Source organism: Pieris napi, chromosome 22 (genome assembly GCF_905475465.1).
Source record: "Pieris napi chromosome 22, ilPieNapi1.2, whole genome shotgun sequence".
NCBI lineage: Eukaryota > Metazoa > Arthropoda > Insecta > Lepidoptera > Pieridae > Pieris > Pieris napi.
In genome coordinates, this window is record NC_062255.1 from 5,410,945 (window position 1) to 5,432,745 (window position 21,801).

Below are 21,801 nucleotides of genomic sequence, written 5' to 3' on the forward strand. Positions count from 1 at the left end.
TGTTTAAGTCAGTTCTATCAAAGATTAATATATAAAAATAAAAGCAATAATAAGCTCATGAATTTATTTAAACTTCCCCGCTTTAACTACCTGTGCGCCATGATGGGGCTACACGAGCGCTTCGGTGAGCTAGTCTAGTGGCGGATTTACCAGCAGGCTTAGTAGGCTGGAGCCTAGGGCGGCAGATTTTTAGGGCGGCAAATTGTAGAACCGATTTTTTTGCTACCTCATAGGAATGAGAAAAATTTCTGCATGACGGTTTTCTGATGTTTTACAGTAACAAATTTTGCACAACCCCCACCTCTAATCGACCTCTGCGCCTTCAGCTCACACTTTGTATGAGTGAAAAGAGCGAAATTGCAGAAAGTGTATTTCCCTCTTCCCCCTGTCAACCTATATAATATGTCAGTCCTACTACTGGTGGGAGGCTGCAAACTGGATGGCTTGTGTATTATTTTGTGCTCAAAAATCAAATCCAACCTTTATTTTACGTGCAACGAAATTGTTGAATTCTTAAAAAAATCAGAGGATATGACAGTTGTAGAGGCAAGGGCGGCAAAAAATTCACAGCCTATTCCTTGAAAATTTGTAAATCCGCCACTGGTTAGGGCGTAAGCAAGGTCGCTCTCAAGTCGACTCGCCGGTGCAAGAGTGCACATGTCACCGTAAAATTGTAAACACCGTTAGATTGTAATCTATCTTGCGAGTTTATGAACTGTCGAAAGATTGTGAACTCAACGTACTGCTTACAATTTAACGTATTATTATTCGGTAGATTGTAATCTATCGAAGTGAAACCGTCAAATTGTGAAACGGATCGCACCTCGCGCGCTGATTGGTTGAACGCAATATGCCCCGCGCCACCATATTTGTTTGTTAATTCGTTTGTTGTCGAATATAAATTGATTGTTTTGATGAATGTAAATTGATGTCATGTTGAAAGTAACTCACAGCTATAGAATTAGTTATATGAAATTGTTGGAAAGTAAAATTAATAACTTAGTTATCATTCAAACTGGTTTGGTCAATCACTAAGTTATCATTCAAACTGCTACTACTAATAATACAGGGTCACTTTTCAGTATAGTTTTTTTTTTCACAGTGGGGTCCCAAGTATACCAAAAGTTATGATTTGAAAAAAAAAATTATCGTATGACTTAATATTGTCTTCAATACACTCAATAAACAACTATAAATAGTATGTCTAACGCAAGAACTCATCAGTACCAATCTAGTGGATATTATGAAAAAGATACAGGATGTAGATTTTTTCGAATTTTAATAAGAATTAGTAAAAAACATCAAATTTCTTATATAAACGCAAAATAAATTAAAACTCTGCAGGGGTTGAGCTTAGAGACCTCCCGTAGAACAATTTTTTGCAGCTGATGACCTCATCTATCCCCTATTTGTGTTTGATCCACGACTTTTTGGCCAACCTGTATATTAGGTACCTGGGTCGAATATGGCCACCTTAAGGTTTGATATAAATTTTTGGACATATTTTATGGTACTGGGCTAAGCATTGGTACTAGCATTGGTACCCAAATTCTAGCGTTAAACGAGCCTTTAAAAAATGGTGGTGATCGATCCTTGATAAGTTTAGCTTATCATATTACGTTCGCCTGTAACAACCACGGTCTTCCAATAGTAAAGCAGATGATCCACGTTCATCTCTTCTTAAAATCCACGGTCTTGTCCACACCCGTTTTTGTAACTCTTCTTCTAGTTCGTCTAGTGCGAATTGGCACAGTTTTCGAAGTAACTCATTCAGCCGAATAGTGTTTTTTTTTCGCATGCAGCTTTCGCATTTCGCATTTTGGACGTGTGGTCACCTCAGTCTCTGCAATAGTACTATCTTAAAATAATCCTAGCCTCATGTAAACAGAACTAGCATGTTCCAAGCCAGGACAGTACTAGCTTGAAAAACTAGCCTCGTATATCCCGGGCATTGGGGAGTAAAAATGTACCTGGCGCATAATTTCGTATTAAAAATAACGATTAAAGCAATTATTAGACTGCTTTAGTACATAAACACGGAAGAATTTTTGTATGGAATAATGCAAACTTGATAGTTATTAGTTAACCATAAAATATCTTAATTACAATAATTGCCACGCCTTAACACACGCCACATATGCCGAGAGATAACATGAATTAGTTTATATAACTTGCAATTAAGAAAGGTTGTACGTTACAGTTAGTTCCGGTGTTGATCTAGGAGGTCGTCATGAAGAAACATTCCAGGTAATAAATTGTTCTTTTTGATAAATAAATTTAAAACCTATAGTTTATATTGGAATCTTCTTATTTGTATTTATTTAAACTTCTTTACGTGAAAAAAACTTGAAAAATACAGGGTCAAGTGCAAAAAGTTCATAAACCAAATCAACAAAAATGAAATTACAAGTAACACTGAATTATACTTTTATTATTGATTGTCTATCATCTATCTGTCACCGAACTGTTTTTCTCACTGACAGGCAAATTTAATTAAGCATATTGAAAAAGTTCACGGCCGGGATTAGAACTCAATACCTAAGGGTTAACAACCACAAGTTTAATCAGTTGGTTAATACAAATAGTGCCAATTTGGTCAAACATTAATATAACGTTTTACGGAAAAAAAATTATCCGTAGTTAATATTACTGTATTGAAATAAACTACAACGACATAATATTTCGTATATATAAGCTAATACCTTCCCCTTTAATTTATCAAAATTATGAAATTATTTCTTACAATCTGAATGGACTCGGTAATTAATAATAAATAATATAAATCAATGTATAATATTATAAAATTATATAAATATTTTTTCGTCTCATTTTTTATTTCATTTATACTGATGAAAACTAACAGAGGTTTAATTAAATTAATTGGTTTTATATTGTAAATTTTACGTAATCAAACATAAGTTGATCGATTTTGTTAGCGTAGCTGTACCGTTAAATTGAAATTATACGAAGCATTTAAAAAACGTGTCTGTCATCAATCTGGAAATTTAACAAAATATAATAAAATACAATACAAATAATATACTTCTTCGACCAAAATACATAAAAAGAAATTACTGATAATTTAATCTAACTAGATATTAAGACATCTTTTTGTAGTATGCTTATCATATCCCACCCAATCGTTTGACAGCAATAACTTTAACTAATTTTATTTTATGTATTTTGTTAAAAAAGCATTACAGCAATTATTACCAATAAACTTAATTAATAATCATAATATAGCTTTGATTTTATTGCATAAACCTTAAAACACATGCGATATGAGATATTAACAGTAAGTAATAAAATAAAATGTTGTATTTGTATTTAAATAAAAGCCTCCTCCTCAAGGCATTAAACAATTTTCAATTTTTTGCTTTCTCCAGCCATCTTTCCGCGCCAACAAGGCCGGCTTATAACTAGATTAATACAAATGCATAATTAAAAAATACACGATTGTAATGGTAAATGGATTGTAATAGAGATTAATTCTATTAATAATTCGTGTAAAAAACATAGAATAGTAATTTACCATTTCTTACATAGACATAAATGTACAAGGGTACGATTACCAAGACAATTCACAAATAAAAGTAATTCGATAATTTATATTGACTTTACATATCTGTCAACACTTAGGTATCTATATTTTACATATACTTACATGAAGTACCTACCCATATCTCAAGAACTACAGAAACATCACAATATCACATAAATACCTGTTAACCTCATTTTTTGAAGTCGGTTAAATGCTTTGTAAAGGCTATAATTAAAATTGTAAATTTTAATTATATGCATATAATACATTATATAAATGTTGATATATAACTTTTCTTTGTTAGACCAAATAGTCTTGAGAAAATTGACGATCCACTTTCCGACTGTCCAGTAACAAATGGCCATACAAATAATATGGCCACAGAGAAGAGAAACTCCTTCGATTCGGTTAAAGAGTATTTTACAGACTATACAACGAACTCTAACCTTCATGGTTTGAAGTATATTGGCGAAAAGCAGCGGACGTTACTTGAAAAGTAAGTAATTTAAGATTTATGTTTTGATTGATAAGTTCAATAAGAATAAAATCCTATCATACAAGAAGAATGAATGAGAAGCGGCTTACGAGTAGTATATATTAGGTACTTACATATGAAATTGGCGTTTTGTATGGGAGGAACAAAAAGTCGAATATTTTTAAATATAATATATTTAAATAATCAAAGTATGAACCATTGTTTTCTATGCACTTTTGCCATCTCATAGGTAGTTCATTGATCCCTTTACTAAAAATACCAGTCGGACGGGAATCAATAAAATCTGTGAGGGGCAGTCCACCCCATCAGAGTCAAATTTCGAAAAAAATGGTAATCTGTTGGAGCAAGGTCCAGGGAGTACGGAGGATGTCTTAGACATTCCAATTGAAGCTCTTAATTCACTTTTACCTAATCCATTTTTCATCACAGCTAATTTAAAAATTCGGTTTAAAATACTTTCATTATTGAGCCGGTTCAGTAATGTAACGCAGCAGTCGACGCTCGTTTGCCGGTTTGCTTCAGTCAATTCGTGAGGTACCCATCTTTCAAGCTTTTTAATCTTCCCAATTTGCTTCAAGTGAATTAAAACAGTTTTATCACTAACACCGCAGCCTGCAGCTAACTCGGACGTGGTTTGCGATGGATCCGCTTCCACAATAGCCTTCAATACTTCATTATACACTTGGGTCTCAGGCCGTCCACGGGGCTTGTTCTGCAGGTCGAAATTTCCAGAACGAAAACGTTGGAACCAAAAACGAACTGTGTTTTCTTTTGCAACATGACCGCCATACACATCATTCACCCTTCGAGTCGTTTCCGCAGCACTAGGGCCACGGCGGAACTCGTAAATAATGCGATACTTTAATATATAAGTTTTCCATTTTGTAAAATGAGTGACGCAAACAAAAAAAAAACAGAAGAAAAACAAATGAATGACGGTCATCGAAGCACAAATACATGAGTAAATAGCTGTACAAATTTGAATTTGGAATTCATTACCAAAGAGGAGAACATCGTGATTAAAGTAGCCAGTACGAAATACGCCAATTTCATATATAAGGACCTAATATAAGACAATCGTGGATGGTGAGGTCAGGTCGGGTTCGTACATGGACTAAATCCAGGACGTACTAGAGACGAGGCAAGTGAACAGTCCCCACAACCGAGGAGCATGCATGATCAATATCATGAAAGTGGATAAAGCGAGGGGTTAGGACTGTGGTGGAGATTCATGGTATCTGTCTCCTCTTCGGAAAATGGGAGTCAGTGTATAGATAAATAGATTCTTGAAACCTAATTGTCTTACAGTCATAATTATTTCAGATTATTCTGGGTGTTAATGTTCACATCATGTGTGCTGGTCTGTGGCTATACCATAATGAAACAGTGCAATAAGTGGCCTGAAAATCCTATCATCGTAAGCTTTGCAGAAAGGCCTACACCTGTGTGGCAGGTATTGTTTTCGTAGTTTCTTTCTATTTTGTCAAGATTCTTATGATAGCTTTCTTTACAAATTGTATTGTAGAATGATTGCTAATTATCGGGTTGGATAGAAAACGCCGTAGATTTCATCAAGGGTTTATTTTCAATTAAATCTAAGAGAAATTCGTCTTCGTAACAATAGGTTCGCTTGTTAAGAAGTAAGAGTATCACGGGTTTGCAAAGAAGGTCTTACCAAAGACAATTAAATTAATTAATTAATTATCAACGTAGAAATGTATTATTCCTATCATAACAAACTTTTTTATATAAAATTCCTTTTCCAGATACCGTACCCTGCTATGACCATATGCTCTCAGACAAAAGTTAAACAGACTAAATTCAACCTTACAGAATACCGACGTCTCTTCCTCAATAATTATACATTTGCTAATTTTACAGAAGAGGAGTAAGTAAAATATAGTCAGATAAACTCTTTGACAATGCAACTTTCGTTGACTTATGGCCACTCGTAACGTTATAACATAGTAATATGACATTATGTTATCGTTTTCACGATCTTCATTTAATGAATGAGGAATAAGATGCTAGACGAACGAAATTAGGATATGCTCATTAACCGATTTGAAAAAAGGAGGTTATGAGTTTGTACCGAATGTTACTACTGTTGGAATTAGGTAATTAATATTTATGATCTATTTAAGCTTCTAAGAGCGTATGCGGTATGGAGAATTGTGGAAGGAAGGTGATGTTCTTCTTCCGACCTGAATAGAGGATCCTCAACCAGTCTAACCACAGTTGTATATAAATAGCAGTCGGAATATCTTTGTTTAAACATTTCAGGGTGTAACGTTATCGCAGTTATTGTATTGGAAACACAAGTGTCATAAAATTCGGTTTAGTATTTTTTTTAATTAGTTCGATGGGCAGATATAGACTACGGTCACAGCAGTATTCAACAATTTTATTGCACAAGCACGGCTCTGTCGATTAACTTAGAATAATAACATTAGATCCATTCCGTCAGGCGTAACACGTTTGAAGATGTCAGCATGATCTGTAACCTTCTTCTACCCTATAGAAGGGAGACCTCAACAGCCAAGGAAACAATTGACAACTTAAGAAGGGTAAGTTATAACTTACAATATTAAAAAAAAAAGGGTGCGTGTACTTATGTACGCGCGTCAGAAGTTATACTTCTTTGGCATTATTAAAAATAGTTTTTGATTGCATGCAAATAATTAATTACAATTAAATAATCAAAGACTGGAAAAGGAGTCATTAAAGCCAATAAAGTTCAGTTTACATTTGAAAAATTAAATAAATAAATATTTATTATTATTCTTACATTAAACAAATAAAACACTATTTATCTTTAAAACATTTTTATTTCATTATACTATTTATTTTTATGTGACTCTAATGTCTTCATCAGAATTTCGGTTTGTAATTTTAAATTAATCATTACTTGGTTGTGCATCTACGAGGCTTCTCCAAAACTAAAACTACTACTTGCTTTCTGCAACAAATAAGAGAATATTAATTTAAGCGTTAAGAATAAAAAATTTTATAATTCATATTATAAAATTTTTAACACATTTATATTAATATAATTATATAAATGTGTTAATAATATAATTTGTAGAACATGCTACAGACCTGGATAGCAACTTTCTTTTATTCTATTTAGAGATAGAGATAATTTAAATATAATAGCGGTGTCTTCCTTGTATGTTTCTTTGGAGTTGTTTGGGGATTCTTGTTGTTCAGTTCGACATGATTTTCTTTAACCTTTCTTTAATCCTACAAAATAATGAAATTGTTAAGTTATGTTGTCACTGTTGTGCACACCTTTGTTTGGCTTTTTTAGTATTCAAGTTATGTCAAAACTGATTTATTACCTTGTCATTGTTGGCTTTATTTGCTTTTGGGATATCAATTGTTTCCAAAATGATTTTATTTGTAATATCCTGAAATATATAAATAACATCTATTAATTTAAGTATCATGGTGAGTGGTTCGCACTCAGGTATTAAGGTGTATTATACCCACTGTCCATTATAAGTGGGAATGGGCTCACTTCTGGCTGGACAGAGTTTCGGTACTACAAATGCAACATGGATGTTTTGAGGTATTACAATATCTCTAACTACCCTGTAGGGGAATAAAGTACTGTTGTGAGCATATGCCTATGCTTGAAAGGTTGAACCTTGAACATCACCATACATCATATTTATAATTAACATTCCTACCTCGACACCATCACAATCAAATTCATTGAAATCTACTTCAAACCATTGCGGTATCATCTCTGCCATATCCATTGTGTCTGGAGAAGGTGATGGTGGCTTTGTTCCACCTCCAGTTTTTGATGTTTCACGGCGTTAAGATGACAACTCTTTTTTTGTATTCAATTTAGTGCACTTCCACTGATTCATCAATTGTTTTTTGTCTCTTGTCCTTATATTTGCTAGATTAAATCCGAAAAATTACATGTTTTGATTAAATATGATCATTATATGTATATATGATATGGTCATTTTTTTGAGATGCAGGTACTTATTAAAATGTTTACTTCTCTGTTATATCGCTCCAAGCCTTCATTTTCTCCTTATTAGTATTCGTGCTTAAATCTTTGTTCTCAATTATTGATATATAGGGTCGTAGAATATTTCTAAAAAGTCAGATGTCAATGTCATGGTCATTCAAAAAATTCTCGTTAAGCTGCTAAGCTAAGAAATAGAATATGCGTGAAGTTAGCTTCACGCATATTCTATTTCTTTTTACTTTTAGATTGTATTATTCCCATCTCGCTCGCGCACGCTATATCACACAGCCAATTTTGTGTCACAGGTGCGCGCGCATCGCAAAATTTCACTCTCATCAATTTTTATCATAACGCGCCTAAAGAAGTACAACTTCAAAAAATAAAAAAACGACTCCGGGAGTGCCGGCAGAATTTTTGATATTTTAGAATGGTTAGGGAATAATTTGGCACGAATTGCTCTAATTATCAGTATAAAGGTACAACCATTTATGTGGTATTTTTATTTATTGCGCTATCGTACACAAACATGACAATTTATATATTACATTAAAAACGCCGCGCCAGCTGTCTACTCTCCATCCGTCTTACGAATTCTCGATTCGGTCACGTGACCTGACGCGAGTTACTCGCGGCAGTCTGACCAAATCGGTTATAATAAAGCTTTAACGAAAACGAAAATTCATCAATAAAGCTTTTTATAAATTTGAGGAATACTTAAATGATCCTAATCCTTGGGATTGATTTGCTGCAGTTCAAACAATTTATATGGCAATACAAATTGTTTGAATACAATTGTTCGATTAAAAAGAGTGACGGAAAGTTTCTTACCAGTTCTTCTTACCCGCTCAACGCCCTTGACTTGCGAACTGGTAGTAAAAGTAAATTTAAAATTAATGTAACTTGACATAAGTGTACTTGTTTACCTACATGAATAAAGATATTTTGAGTTTGAGTTTACACGTTTCGCAAAATTAAACCTTGATGTATTGACTTAAGGTCTAATTCCACATGCATCAATGTATCTGAGGAAAGAGACAAATGAACTAAAACCGTAAACATATAGCACGAAGGTTCATAATCCTTTAAAAAAACATCCGTCTTACGAATTTGTCCTGACGCGAGTTTAACTTTTTTACCCATTCCAAAAAAGTGTACAACGCCGCTAAAGAATTTTCACTTCAAAATATATTTCAGATAAATAAAGTATTTGTTACCATGGAATCCCTAAATTGACAAATTCTTATCTTTGATCTATATTTAAGCCGATGCTGTTCAGAGAGAGTTTGGATATAATTAGTAAAAAAATCCTTAGAATTAATATCCCTCACCTACCGCTTTTACCGCCTCCTGCATTAAGTGCTAATAAAAATATTGTAAGAATAACTTGGCGATTTTAAAGAATGACGGAGAGCTTATTGCCATTTGCTTATACTTCTCGTGATTGCCCTTGATCAAAAGGGCTGTAAATGTAAATTTCGAAGCATTTTTTACTAAAGCTCATAAGTGTACGTTAGTAAATGTTATTTTGATTTTGATTAATTATTGTTTCGTATTTTTCTATTGTAAATTAGTGTTCTAAATCAATATAAGTTTTGATATTTACACACACATTAGTATTATTTATTCTTCTTGAATCATACTGATCATTGCCCCTTAGGAGCTTTAAGAATAAGCCAACGCATACTGCTTCTTTTATAGCTGCGATCTGTTTCTTAATATTTGTACCATGTATGCAGCTATCCCCCGACATTAATGAAATATTCTCCGGCTGCATGTGGAAGGATGCAATAAGCAATTGCTCTGATATGTTTTACGAAGTGATTACTGAAGAAGGATTTTGCTACACTTTCAATAGCCTTGGAGCGAACGAACTTTTAAGACTCAAGAAGTATGTAAAACGCTTAAAATTATTCGGGAATTTAATACAAATTAATTAAATTATACGTTATACTCGTGTTTAGAGAGAAATGTGTAGTTCTTTATACCTACCTATTTATTCTTATAACATATAATTTCGTTAAAAGTTAACAAAAAAAATCTACATACACACATATACTACATAGACATTTGGTCGCTGTGGCATAAGTACTGCCTTGCGATTCTGTAACTCACATTCGAACTCTCACAGCGGTTTTCGCAGCGGCTGCGGCGGTCGCGCTTTAATCAGTCGTGAAGCCGTCATTTTCAAAATTCAAAAGTGAGTTACAGAATCGCAAGGCTGGATGCATTTCCTATCCGGAAGACGAGTCCATATTACGTAGTATAGCCTTTGACGCACATGATAACCTGGCCTAGGTTTGATACCCAGCGAAATATTATTTTTCATATTGGTTGATAAGTCTCAGGTTGTGACTGCAATGTGCCCATTTCCTATTGCGAGGCTCTAGTCCGCTGTTTTCCAAAGTGGAGTCCACGCCCCACAGGGCGGCAATTTGATTGTTAAGAGGGCAAGTCGAAAATGGACTCGACGTTTTTGTTTTGTTTGTTTGTTTGTATTTTAAATATACTTATTGTGTTTCGTTAAGAGAGTTTTGAGTTTCTTAAAGTGAGCTATTTCATTTTTAATATTTTCAATTATGCAAGTTACACAGAGAGGGAGAGGGAGGCATGGCACAAAAACGTTGGGAAACACTGTTCTCGTCAGTCACATTAAAAATAATTTATATATTTTTAACTACTTTATTTATTATATATTTAACTAAAAACTTTTCTGTACAGCCTACACAAGGATTATAATTATATGGCCTTAGACCACAAAAATATATCTTGGACCTTGGACGGAGGCTATCCGCCGAACTCACCATTGGATTCATATCCTTGGAGGGGATCTGTATGTTTAAATTTATATAAAAGACCTCCAAACACTTAATGTATATAACCCTGAAGGTTTTGGTTTAGATTCCCGACAATTAATGCGGTAAAGCACATAAGCCGTATCATCTATACAATTACAATACAATTTTTACGCTCCGGTTTTGAAGCCAAGCCTAATGCCCGCCTTCCACTGCGAGCGAAACGGACCCATTACGGACTCCGCTATACTCGTAACGATGATTTTCATACATTTTCATTTCCGTGGGAAACTCGGTCAACTCGCTAACCTCTAGTGGAAGCACATGTATGAAAATCATCGTTACGAGTATCCCGGGGCGCTACATACATATTGCAAGTGTAATTTTTTAATACAAATAGGCGATTAGCTTAAATAAGTAGATTTGAATACACAACTTCAGGGTTCAGATTTACAGCCTTTTATAAGAGACGACCACATTTCGCCTAATTTAATTATTTTCATTAATTGATTCGCAAAAAATTAAAACGAAATGGAGTATAATACTCTAAGGGTCTGTTTCACAATGTATGGATAAGTACCAAATAGCTATGCAACACATACATACCTATTTGACACTTCATCGGACTCATAACTTATGATGGACTTTATGTGACGAAATACGCTATCTGACAGTCGTATAACGCAACAATTGTGTTTATCCTACCAAGTATCAATAAGTAATAAATAGCTAATTAGGAACTTGTCTAGAATTTATCCATTGAATAAAATCCACGATTCCAGGACGAAGACAATTAATTCAAAAAACATGTTTAACCTTATACTACAAACCACATACAACGATGGCGCGATGCAGCACAATGCAGAAAACGCACAGCGCCATCCGTTGGTGAATTCCACAACCAAACACAATATTGTCGTATTACGTTTGGACATCCGTACTTTGTGAAACAGACCCTGAATATATACTATATTTATTTATTTACACTTCGTTACCTTATTCATTTTTACGATTTCTTCCAGGCAACCCTAAAATGGAACAATAAAAAAAGTATATTTACTGTTTTATACTTCACTACTTAATGGTTAATTTTATCACATTCCAGCCCTACGGCACCAACGCTTATCTAACATTCTCTTTAATGGCGAATGTTAGTGACTTGGACTATGCTTGTAGTGGACCCGTACAAGGATTTAAGGTATTTTCAACTGCGGTAGAGTTTTACATAATTGTTTTGTAATGTTCAAGCCATCAAAATAGCATATAAAAACAATTACATAATTATATAGTAATAAAATTTATGCTGATCGCTATGCGGCCATAGATAAGTAAAAATTAATATAAAGTCTATGTAAGTTACACAAATGTTTCCATTAATTATTATTTTATGTCTTCAAAAATGGAGGTTCATAACCATTTGAGCTCTAGGATATGATCTTGTTGGTATTGCATAATACTTGTATGGTAGTCCACAAATTACTGAACTGAAAGTCATCGAGATGATCCTTTGGAATCATGTGAAGCCATATTACAATTTATTGTTGTGTACTTATGATTTACGGGGATGACATATATAATATTTTTTCTTTGATTGTTAAGGTAAGAATCAAAGTCGAGACGCAAATTGTGACTTTTTTTTTTCCCGTGGGGAAATGCGTTACGCATACCCTCCCGCGGCATGGTTGACCTGGGAAAGGGTGATGTGGGACTCGCTAGTTGTGCATACCCACTAAAACCCCACGGCGCCACCAGCAATCGCCCGGGGCAGGACACGGTAACAGCGTAGCCTTGTCCGCATCCAGCCACGCGATCAACCGTTAATATTACGGTCCTCTACGGCCACGAATGATGTGGAATGGACCTTGGCACAGCAAGGGCCTTTCACATCGGCTAATTCACCCTGTTTTATAAAGCTGGGGAAGGCCGGGTGCAATGCTTGCAGGGATGCGTCAGCAAATTGTGACTTCCGCCATTGACATAACGGAGTCACACTTAGCGCCAAGTCTCGATTGTGATCTAATGGTTAATATCTGGTCATCTAGATTCTTTTACACAATCCGGCCGAGCTACCACGCCTCTCCGAACAATTCTTCAGAGCACCGCTATCTAAAGAAGTAATTGTTGCAGTCAAACCTAAGATGATGACTACTTCCGAAGGCTTGAGGTCCTATGACCCTGAGAGGTAAGGTTTTCTAACAAGTAACTAGCATTAGCATCATGCCATACAAAAGGTAAAGACGGTATTCAAAACTATGTCGAACAAAAAAATATCAGAATCGGTATCGCTGTCAATTGAAAGTTACAGAGTAGGGGCGCTATCCTGACACTCTCCAGGAACAAGAGTGTCAGGACTTCAATCCCTTTTTTTTACTTTCTTTCCTTGACTCTTGTACCTATGGTAAAAAGTAACAATGTACTTATAAAATAAAATCAATGTTTTTAACCATTTTTTCAACGATTATTAACAAAATTCAAAGAAATACGGTAGAGAGAAGACCGCGTGGTCAAGAGCGCTCCATTATGAAGATGTTAAAGCTCTAATAGTTTGATGATGAGAAGACATATTGATGAAGTCGCTACAGAGAAATTGATATTGTTACTAGCCTATTGATCGAAAATTCGTATTTTTGTGTACACCTGGGTATACAACGATCTATTTATCATTACGTTTCTGCTAAGGAGGAGTGAAAAGCAGAAACATCGTGACACGAAATGTATATTATGTTAACGTAAAATTGTAAATACCGTTAGATTGTAATCTATCTGGCGAGATTATAAACTGTCGAAAGATTGTGAACCTCAGCGTACTGCTTACAATTTAACGTATTATTATTCGGTAGATTGTAATCTATCGAAGTGAAACCGTCCAATTGTAAAACGGCAATACGTTAATACGTTAAATTGTAAGCAGTTCGTTGAGGTTCACAATCTTTCGACAGTTTACAATTTCACGAGATAGATTACAATCTAACGGTGACATATAGATTAATAATACCAATTTGTTTTCTAGGCGCCAATGCTATTTGCAAAATGAACGGTATCTGAATTATTTTAAAATTTATACGCAATCAAATTGTGAGATGGAGTGTCTGACAAACTTCACCTATGCACGATGTGGGTGCGTACACTTTGGAATGCCGCGTAAGTTGTCTTCTTAGTCTTACACAAAGGTTACATGTCGGTTTTATCGTCGTCTAGGTTCATTGTTGATGTCGAGGCAGAATACGAAATTTCACCCGTATCACCTCGCAGTCCGTCGTTCAACAAGTGAGCGTTTAAGACAGTTTTTGCCGGAAACCACTCGGCCCACCAAGATTTGGCATTAACCGGCAGAGTGCATAGCCGTGGTAGCCAGCCAGCCAGCAGGCAAGATTAAGCCGTCTGTCTATAATGGTATTCCAGGGGATGGTGTTTAAAGCGATTGCTATGTCTAATGACACCGCCAGCACCACCCCTCCTTGCGCGAATGTCTCTTCGCAAACGTCTCGTAGCCTTGCAGTGATGTCAATGGTAGACCGGGCGCGCCGGAAACCGAATTGGGTATCGGCCACATCCGGCCCGTTCGTTGTAAGGTGTTTTACGATGCGGGCTGCTAGCACCCGCTCAAATAGCTTGCCTGCTTCATTTAATAAAACAATCGGCCTATAGGCCGATGGGGACTCAGGTGGTTTGCCCGGTCTTCCAGCCGTGAGCCGGGAAGTGGCCGTTCTGTAAAATATGGGTTAGCAACTCCCGAAACCTCTCTTCGTTGTTAAGGACATGGACCTAGACCTTTCCGTGAACACCATCTGGTCCGGGGGCTGTCTTTTTGCTCTGAAGCTTTAGTACAGCCACAGAGAGTTCCTCAGGCGTCACTTCTTGGACTTCCTCATCATAGTGAAGGTCGTCGCGAGATGTTGGTTGCGAACTGTTAGCCGGGAATAGCGTGGAAACTACCGAATCTAGGAACACCGGTTATAGAGTGGTAGTGAGCGGCGGAAGACAGGGGCGCAGCTTAGTCATCACTAGACTATATGGCCGCCCCCATGGGATGGAGCTTCCAAACCTAGGGCAACTATTTTAATATGAAGTTTGGCTTTAATATGAGCATTGTCCATGAAGTTTTTAAGGGTTGGGCCTTCTGTTTCAATTAAATATATCAATTATTTATCACTTCGGCCTAACGGATCAGTATCATCAGGGAACGTAAAGGCTTAATATCTTTTTCTTGGCCCTTACATACAAATGTAATGTATTTTTAATATTTTTAGATGGTCAAAATATGTCCACGTGTAGCGCTGGAAAAATAGAGTGTATTCAAAACTCTAAGGGTGAGTATTTTTTGTTTCTTTTTATTCAAGTATATTGCTTTTATTTATTTGTGTGGCACAAGGCTCTCAGGCAAGTAATAAAGTTTGATACACAAAATCGTTTGAAATAACAAATAAGTTCGAATTCAACGAAATAATGATTTTTGATTAACCAGAAACTTAAGACCCCAGTTTTAGAACTAAAACTTCGTTTATATCTTTTCAAGAGATTATTAAAAATATCTTGGTCAACTTTTTGGGTCTAAGGCAAGCCGGTTTTCTGAATATGATTTCCTTCACCGATCGAGCGAATATAAAATGCGCACATTGAAAGAAAGTCCATTGGTGCACAGCTGGGGATCGAGCCTACGACCTCAGTGATGCGAGTCACACGCCGAAGCTACTACACTGCTTTTCAAGAGCTACTTGACTAAAATATTTCGAAACGAGATTGTAAGAGATTTATCTAGAATCTAGAAAACGGACCTGTTTCCATTTGTTTTGGTTACCATTAATTTAAAGGGACAATTCTATTATATAATTGGAAAATTAATTACATAATGCATGTTCAGTAAAAACTATGATCAACGTTTGTTGAGTAATTGTACCTCTGAATTCATTAATAAATTTATTCATATTGCTGTATGTAAAGTTCTAATTATAAAAATCGGTCAAAATATGTAAAAACATTTAATATTAATTAAACTGAACGTATAATACGAAAAGTATTAACTTGACAAATATCTTCAGTGGAACTGGTGACAATCGAAATGAAATCAGCAATGGCGGCAGATGACGAGAACGATACGATAATTGGCGAAGCCCGCGAAGTTGCGTTACGTTGTAAATGTCTGCCTGCGTGCACTTCCATAGACTATGAAGCTGAGATATCGCAGGCTGATTATGATTTGAAATCTGTCTTAAGAGCGTTAGCATTGTCAAGGGAATATGAGAAAGAAGGGTAAGTACCTTATTTTTTTATCGCACATAAAAAAACATCTTTTATTGACAGGTCAGCGTCTAATTTTAACAGCTATCCTGACTTAATTGAGTTTTATATCTCTCGTCTATCAATCGCAAATGGGATCGTATGGTACCTGTTCCTATTAAAATAGTGATCGCTGTTGGATGTTACTGAGTAAAGGCATTGGAAGCCAACTCATCGGAGGGATCATCATCACAGAGTAAATTAATTTTTCACTAGTCTGTGGAAGAGGTTGTGCTAGATTTTTTCTATGGCCTTATAGGTGCGGCTATAAATAAATAAAATATGTACAAATAAAATCATAAAATAATGATTAATTTATAATATAAATCAGTTCTTTCCCCCTCATCCCTGAGGTCGCAGGTTCGATCCCCGCCGCTGTGCACGATTGGCCTTTTTGTCTATGTGAGTGCTTGTACAGTGAACATCGTGAGAAAAATGTCAAGACTCAAATCCAAAAATCGAGATGTGTCTGACTGAAGGCGGATCACCTACTTTTCTATGAAATGAAAAACATCAAGGAAACAGATGCATTATTAGTTAATAATAAAAAAAATCTTGGTGATGTTTATAGCTTGTTATTTATATTTATAATGTAAAAATAAAAGATAGTAAGACATGTGAGAGAAATTTTTAAATTTAAATTTTCTTGTAGCATGTTATTAGGCCAAGTGTTCGTGTTTTTCAAAGAAGCTCAGTTCATAGCATCACGCAGGTCGGAGTTGTTTGGACCATATGATTTTCTCGCTAATTGCGGCGGTTTATTGGGGCTCTTCATGGGCTTCTCAATATTGAGTGTGGTTGAAATCATCTACTTCTTGACTCTAAGGTAAATCAATGTTATTGTCTTATTATGATGATAGTTATCAATAAGGCTGTGATTGCAGTATGCTTTGAATTTTTCATTGACCGAATTGTATTCTGTAAATTATTTGTCTCAGACTCTATACACATTTCAAAAGTAAACATTTTATTAATATTATAAAGAGTATAGAGATTTGTAGTTGTAACTAATAAACTCAAAAACTCATAATCCGATTTCAATAATTTTTACTATTGCTATAGAATGGGATATATATTTATTACAGAAATACATACATTATCCTTACAGACTATGCCAATACGATAATGTCGAGAAACATTAAATAAAATATAATAAAGTAGGTAGGGTTCATATATAATATTAAACACATAATATACACAATATCGCTACTGTGAATTCACTCTGCGAACATATAAATATGTCAATAATGTCGGAGACAGCATTCAGTAGGCGCAACGTCTTTGATAACGGGGATCTGTGCAACAGACCAGTTCTTGCCCTTGGTATCGCAAATAACCTAGGCCTTCGCCGTCGCACATATCCGATAGGTACTAAGAAACCCAGTTCTTGGAGTTCACTTGGGTTGCACACTACACCCCTCAAGACTTTCAGTACGTAGTAGGCCAACTGTAAGTCCAGTCTGGTTTCCAATTTATTGTACCCACCATCCCTAAGACAAATAATGTTGGGTACATTAAAGGATAGTAGGGATAGACGCCATACAGTCTGCTATATAGGTATCGTCTAAATTTGTTCTGTATGCGCTGCAACATAGGGCAGTATTTAGCTTCTTGCGGAGCCCAAACAGACGAGTTACACTCTAACATGCTTCTTACTAGAGCGTTGTACAAGCTTGAGATTGCTTTAATATTAGTGAACGTTGTTGCCCTTCGAAGCACAAATCCCATTCTTGCGTATGCTTTCTTACAAATGTCCAGGACATGATTTCGGAAATTCAGTTGGGCATCCACTCGCACTCCTAAGTCTCTTACTGACGTTTCCCGCTTGAGTATCACCCCCGACACATTGTACTCACGATGACGAGGCATTTTGGCACGACTAAATGTTACCATGGCACATTTGTTGATATGTAATTGGAGTTTATTTTTATTGCTCCACTCACATACTCTATCTATATCTCCTTGCAAGCGTTCACAGTCGTCCACCTCTTGGATAGACAGGAGCAATTTTAGATCGTCTGCAAAAAGAAGGCATCTAGCATGTCTTATTACTTCTGGTAAATCGTTCACCATTACTGCAAACTGCATTGGCATAAAAAGTATCCATTTAGTTTTTATATAAAGAAGAAATTCGTGTTCTACCAACTTGTATAAGTGTTGAGACAATAATTAACAATTCTGCTTGAAGTACGATTTTTGTTTGTCTTTTAATTTACCTTCTAATTTGAATCCTTGTTGCAGGCTGTACTACCTCTTACGGAAGAAAAAGGATTTGAAAATAAATGCTGATCTCAACACTAACCGATTAGCTTAAGCTTTTTCACTAATATAAAAATGTATTGCATATTTTTTATTAATTTTTTTAAACAATAAAAATAGTAACCAAAACTTTAAAAAAATATACAACAACAGGATGATTTAATTAACTAAATCTTATGAAAATATGAAAGCCAAGACAAATAAAATATGACTATATGAAAATGTTGTTTTCAATATAAAACCTCATACATCCTCCCACGTTTAAATGAAATCGTCCGCAAGTGTTACTATAATACACCAGTCATTATAGACATTCGAAATCGAAAATTTGATAATAATTCCAAAAGTTTTCAAACTTCGGTCAAGTGAATGGTACATTGGGACGACAATAAATCTCATTTTGCAACCTTGTCCGCAGTCCGGAACATTGTTAAAATTGCAATTAAATTAATTTTTGCTGTATGGTCGTGAAAAAAATTCCAAAAGTTCTGCAAACTTGGGGAAGTTTTCGATATAATATTTCATATCACGTATAAAATTTGCAACCAACCTAAGTGTACGGAACATTTTTTGTTATTTATTTTATTTTCGATATATCTGTCAAATTTGCAGAACTTTTGGAACGTTTTCCTTCAGTTTAATAAAGAGAAACATTAATTTTTAATAACAAAAAATGTTCCGTACACTTAAATTGGTTGCAAATTTGACACGTGATGTAAAATAATATATTTAACACCACTCCAACTTTGCAGAACTTTTGGAATAATTTTGGTCTCAAGAACTGAGCAAATTATCATTTATTGCATTTTTAACAATGTTCCGGACCGCAGAGCAGGTTGCAAAATTTTATAGTTTGTTTTAATACCACTCCCGACCTTACATCAAAATTTGAAAACTTTTGGAATTAGAATGAATTAATTGTCTTGACTGACTGGACTATAACGGGATTTTCATCGCATTTTTTCCAGACTTTGGCTGTTCTATTACAGCCCAAAATAATCTGAAAATACACAAATAATTTAACAAATCGTAAAGATACCAGCTCCTTCCACATGACCGTACCATATTCAACGAAGAGCTGTTCGAATCGCTGACGACCAATCCCTTTCCGAGCGGCTCTCCTATCGCCACGCAGAGTGTTTAGAGGAGTTGTTCGTAATTATTCTTGCAGCTGAGTTCCATTATCAGACGTCGAAGCAGTATACGAAACTCCACCCTATCACCTTGACGTCCGTCGTTCCACTACTGAACGTTGTTTAACTAGCTGTCCTCTGTAGTATTTCTGAACCAATTTGCCTTAGGGTCCTTCACGAAAAGAGCGTACCATGCTTTGAAAGGCTGGCAACGCACTCGCGTGCCCTCTGGCATTAAGAGTGTACCTGGGCGCGTGGTATCACATAGGATCAAGTGAGCCCTCTGCCCATTTGCCCCCTGTTCCATAAAAAAACCCAGCTTTGCTTAGCTTAGTAGTGATTTTTGGTAGCGTTTTTAATAAAGAAATCTTCATCTTTTTACTGATAATTTTTAGCAGACATTTTTCTTTCAAACCGGAATACATTTTTTTTTACTAGAACCTTTAGGCGAAAATCGTATTAAATAAACATTGAACAATTGAGCTTAACAGGAAAATGATTTTAATGATACTTAGTTTACGACAATATTTTTCTGTATTTCGCCCATATACCTTGCACCATAAAGATTAAAGTTTTCAGAATGTCAATCAAATATTGTTGAAATGTAAGTCTTTTTCTTTAATGATTGTGATGTGTCTCCATATTCGATCGAACTTCTCCGAGATTTAGTGCTAATGCTGCCTTGCGATTCTGTAACTCACTTTTCGAACTTACACAGCGGTTTTCGCAGCGTCAGTCGCGCTCAAATCAGTCGTGAAGCAGTAATTTTATGATTTGGCATTCTGATAAGGAGGGAGCTTGTAGTTTATTGTTTATCAGAATGAGTTACAGAATCGCTAGGCTGAGCTGAGTACCGGATCTGACTTAGAAGTGCAATGTTGACATATTGAAGCAACTTTATGTATGTATACAAGTGCGTGTAATTAAAGTAATTAGTGAGAGTATTTTGTGTATGTGTATTTAGTGAATTTCTGTGCGTAATTTCCGGTTTTTAGTGTACCGGTTTTAGTGTAACAAATTCCTCGTAGATTTAATTGAAAATAAACCCTTGAAGAAATCTTCGGCGTTTTCTATCCGATCCCCTAGCTCGTAAAAATATCTTCAATATATTTTAATATTCAATAACAAGGTTTATAGATAAATAATCTGTTATACTCGTACAACACTTCAATACGCGACATCGGCGCTGTATATATTTTTGGTATTGATATATGAGACTTCTTTTCAAAAATAACTTGCATTTTAATATAACATATTTTTTACTTTTGTTACATAAAGAATTGATGTCGTCAAAGGTTCAAAAGTTAAAAAGTGTACAAAAACCATTGTTTGATTATAATTTATAAAGTTATTAATTAGCCACATTGTAATGGCTCTCGATAACATCTCTTCTACTCCGTAAATATTGTAAGTTTTGGCCCTAGTTAAATACCTGCTACATATAATGAATTACTAAACTAAAAGCATAAATAAAATGAATAACACTAGCTTTTCCCATAATATTTTTCGTAGATACATGAAATAAGGGTTGGTAGGGACGCAAGAGTATAATTTGAATACATTAATTAAATAAGTAATTACGTCAGCCAAAAGATGACTCATTTTGTAATGATGTCATTGTAGTCGTGAGTAATTCGTGAGTCCAATATTTACTTTAATTTTTTGTGTGTATAACTGTGGTTTCAGTATTCGTCGCTAGATTAAAATGGGCGGAGTTAAATCGCGCCAAGCCCCAGATTGCGCAGAGCATTTAGTAGGCGCTAGGTAAGTGGCAAGTAATCGTGGCCTACGTCTACCACGGTAGACACTAGCAGTGTTGCCAGATGGGGCTATCTCCCTTACCGAGCGGCGATATTGTTTTATCCGCTGGCTGGCCGATTTGGCTATATTTTTTTTTTCAGAAATATTTAATTAACAAATCATTTTTATGCAGAAAAAAAAGAACTTGAACACCAACAATAGGTTTGTGATCAAACTAAATTAGGTAATTTATCCTGTTTTAGTATGTTAAAAAATGTTTAAGTCAGTTCTATCAAAGATTAATATATAAAAAATCAAAGCAATAATAAGGTCATGAATTTATTTGAACTTCCCCGCTTTAACTACCTGTGCGCCATGGTGGGGCTATCTCGGGGCTACACGAGCGCTCCGGCGAGCTAGTCTAAGCAAGGTCGCTCTCAAGTCGACTCGCCGGTGCAAGAGTGCTTATGTCACCGTAAAATTGTAAACACCGTTAGATTGTAATCTATCTCGCGAGTTTATGAACTGTCGAAAGATTGGGAAATCAACGAACTGCTTACAATTTAACGTATTAT

General features: G+C 35.3%; 1 protein-coding gene across 1 annotated transcript; it reads left to right on the top strand.

Annotated features, from left to right (window-relative positions):
• Positions 1–2,198: 2,198 nt before the first annotated feature.
• LOC125061041 (pickpocket protein 28-like) lies at positions 2,199–18,470 on the top strand. The gene is made up of 11 exons (XM_047666181.1): positions 2,199–2,247; positions 3,846–4,037; positions 5,361–5,490; positions 9,762–9,913; positions 10,744–10,855; positions 11,923–12,015; positions 12,860–12,999; positions 13,828–13,958; positions 15,857–16,067; positions 16,747–16,920; positions 18,336–18,470. The coding sequence occupies exons 1-11, from the start codon at positions 2,231–2,233 to the stop codon at positions 18,406–18,408; spliced, it is 1,425 nt and encodes a 474-aa protein (XP_047522137.1). The 5' UTR covers positions 2,199–2,230; the 3' UTR covers positions 18,409–18,470.
• Positions 18,471–21,801: the final 3,331 nt, after the last annotated feature.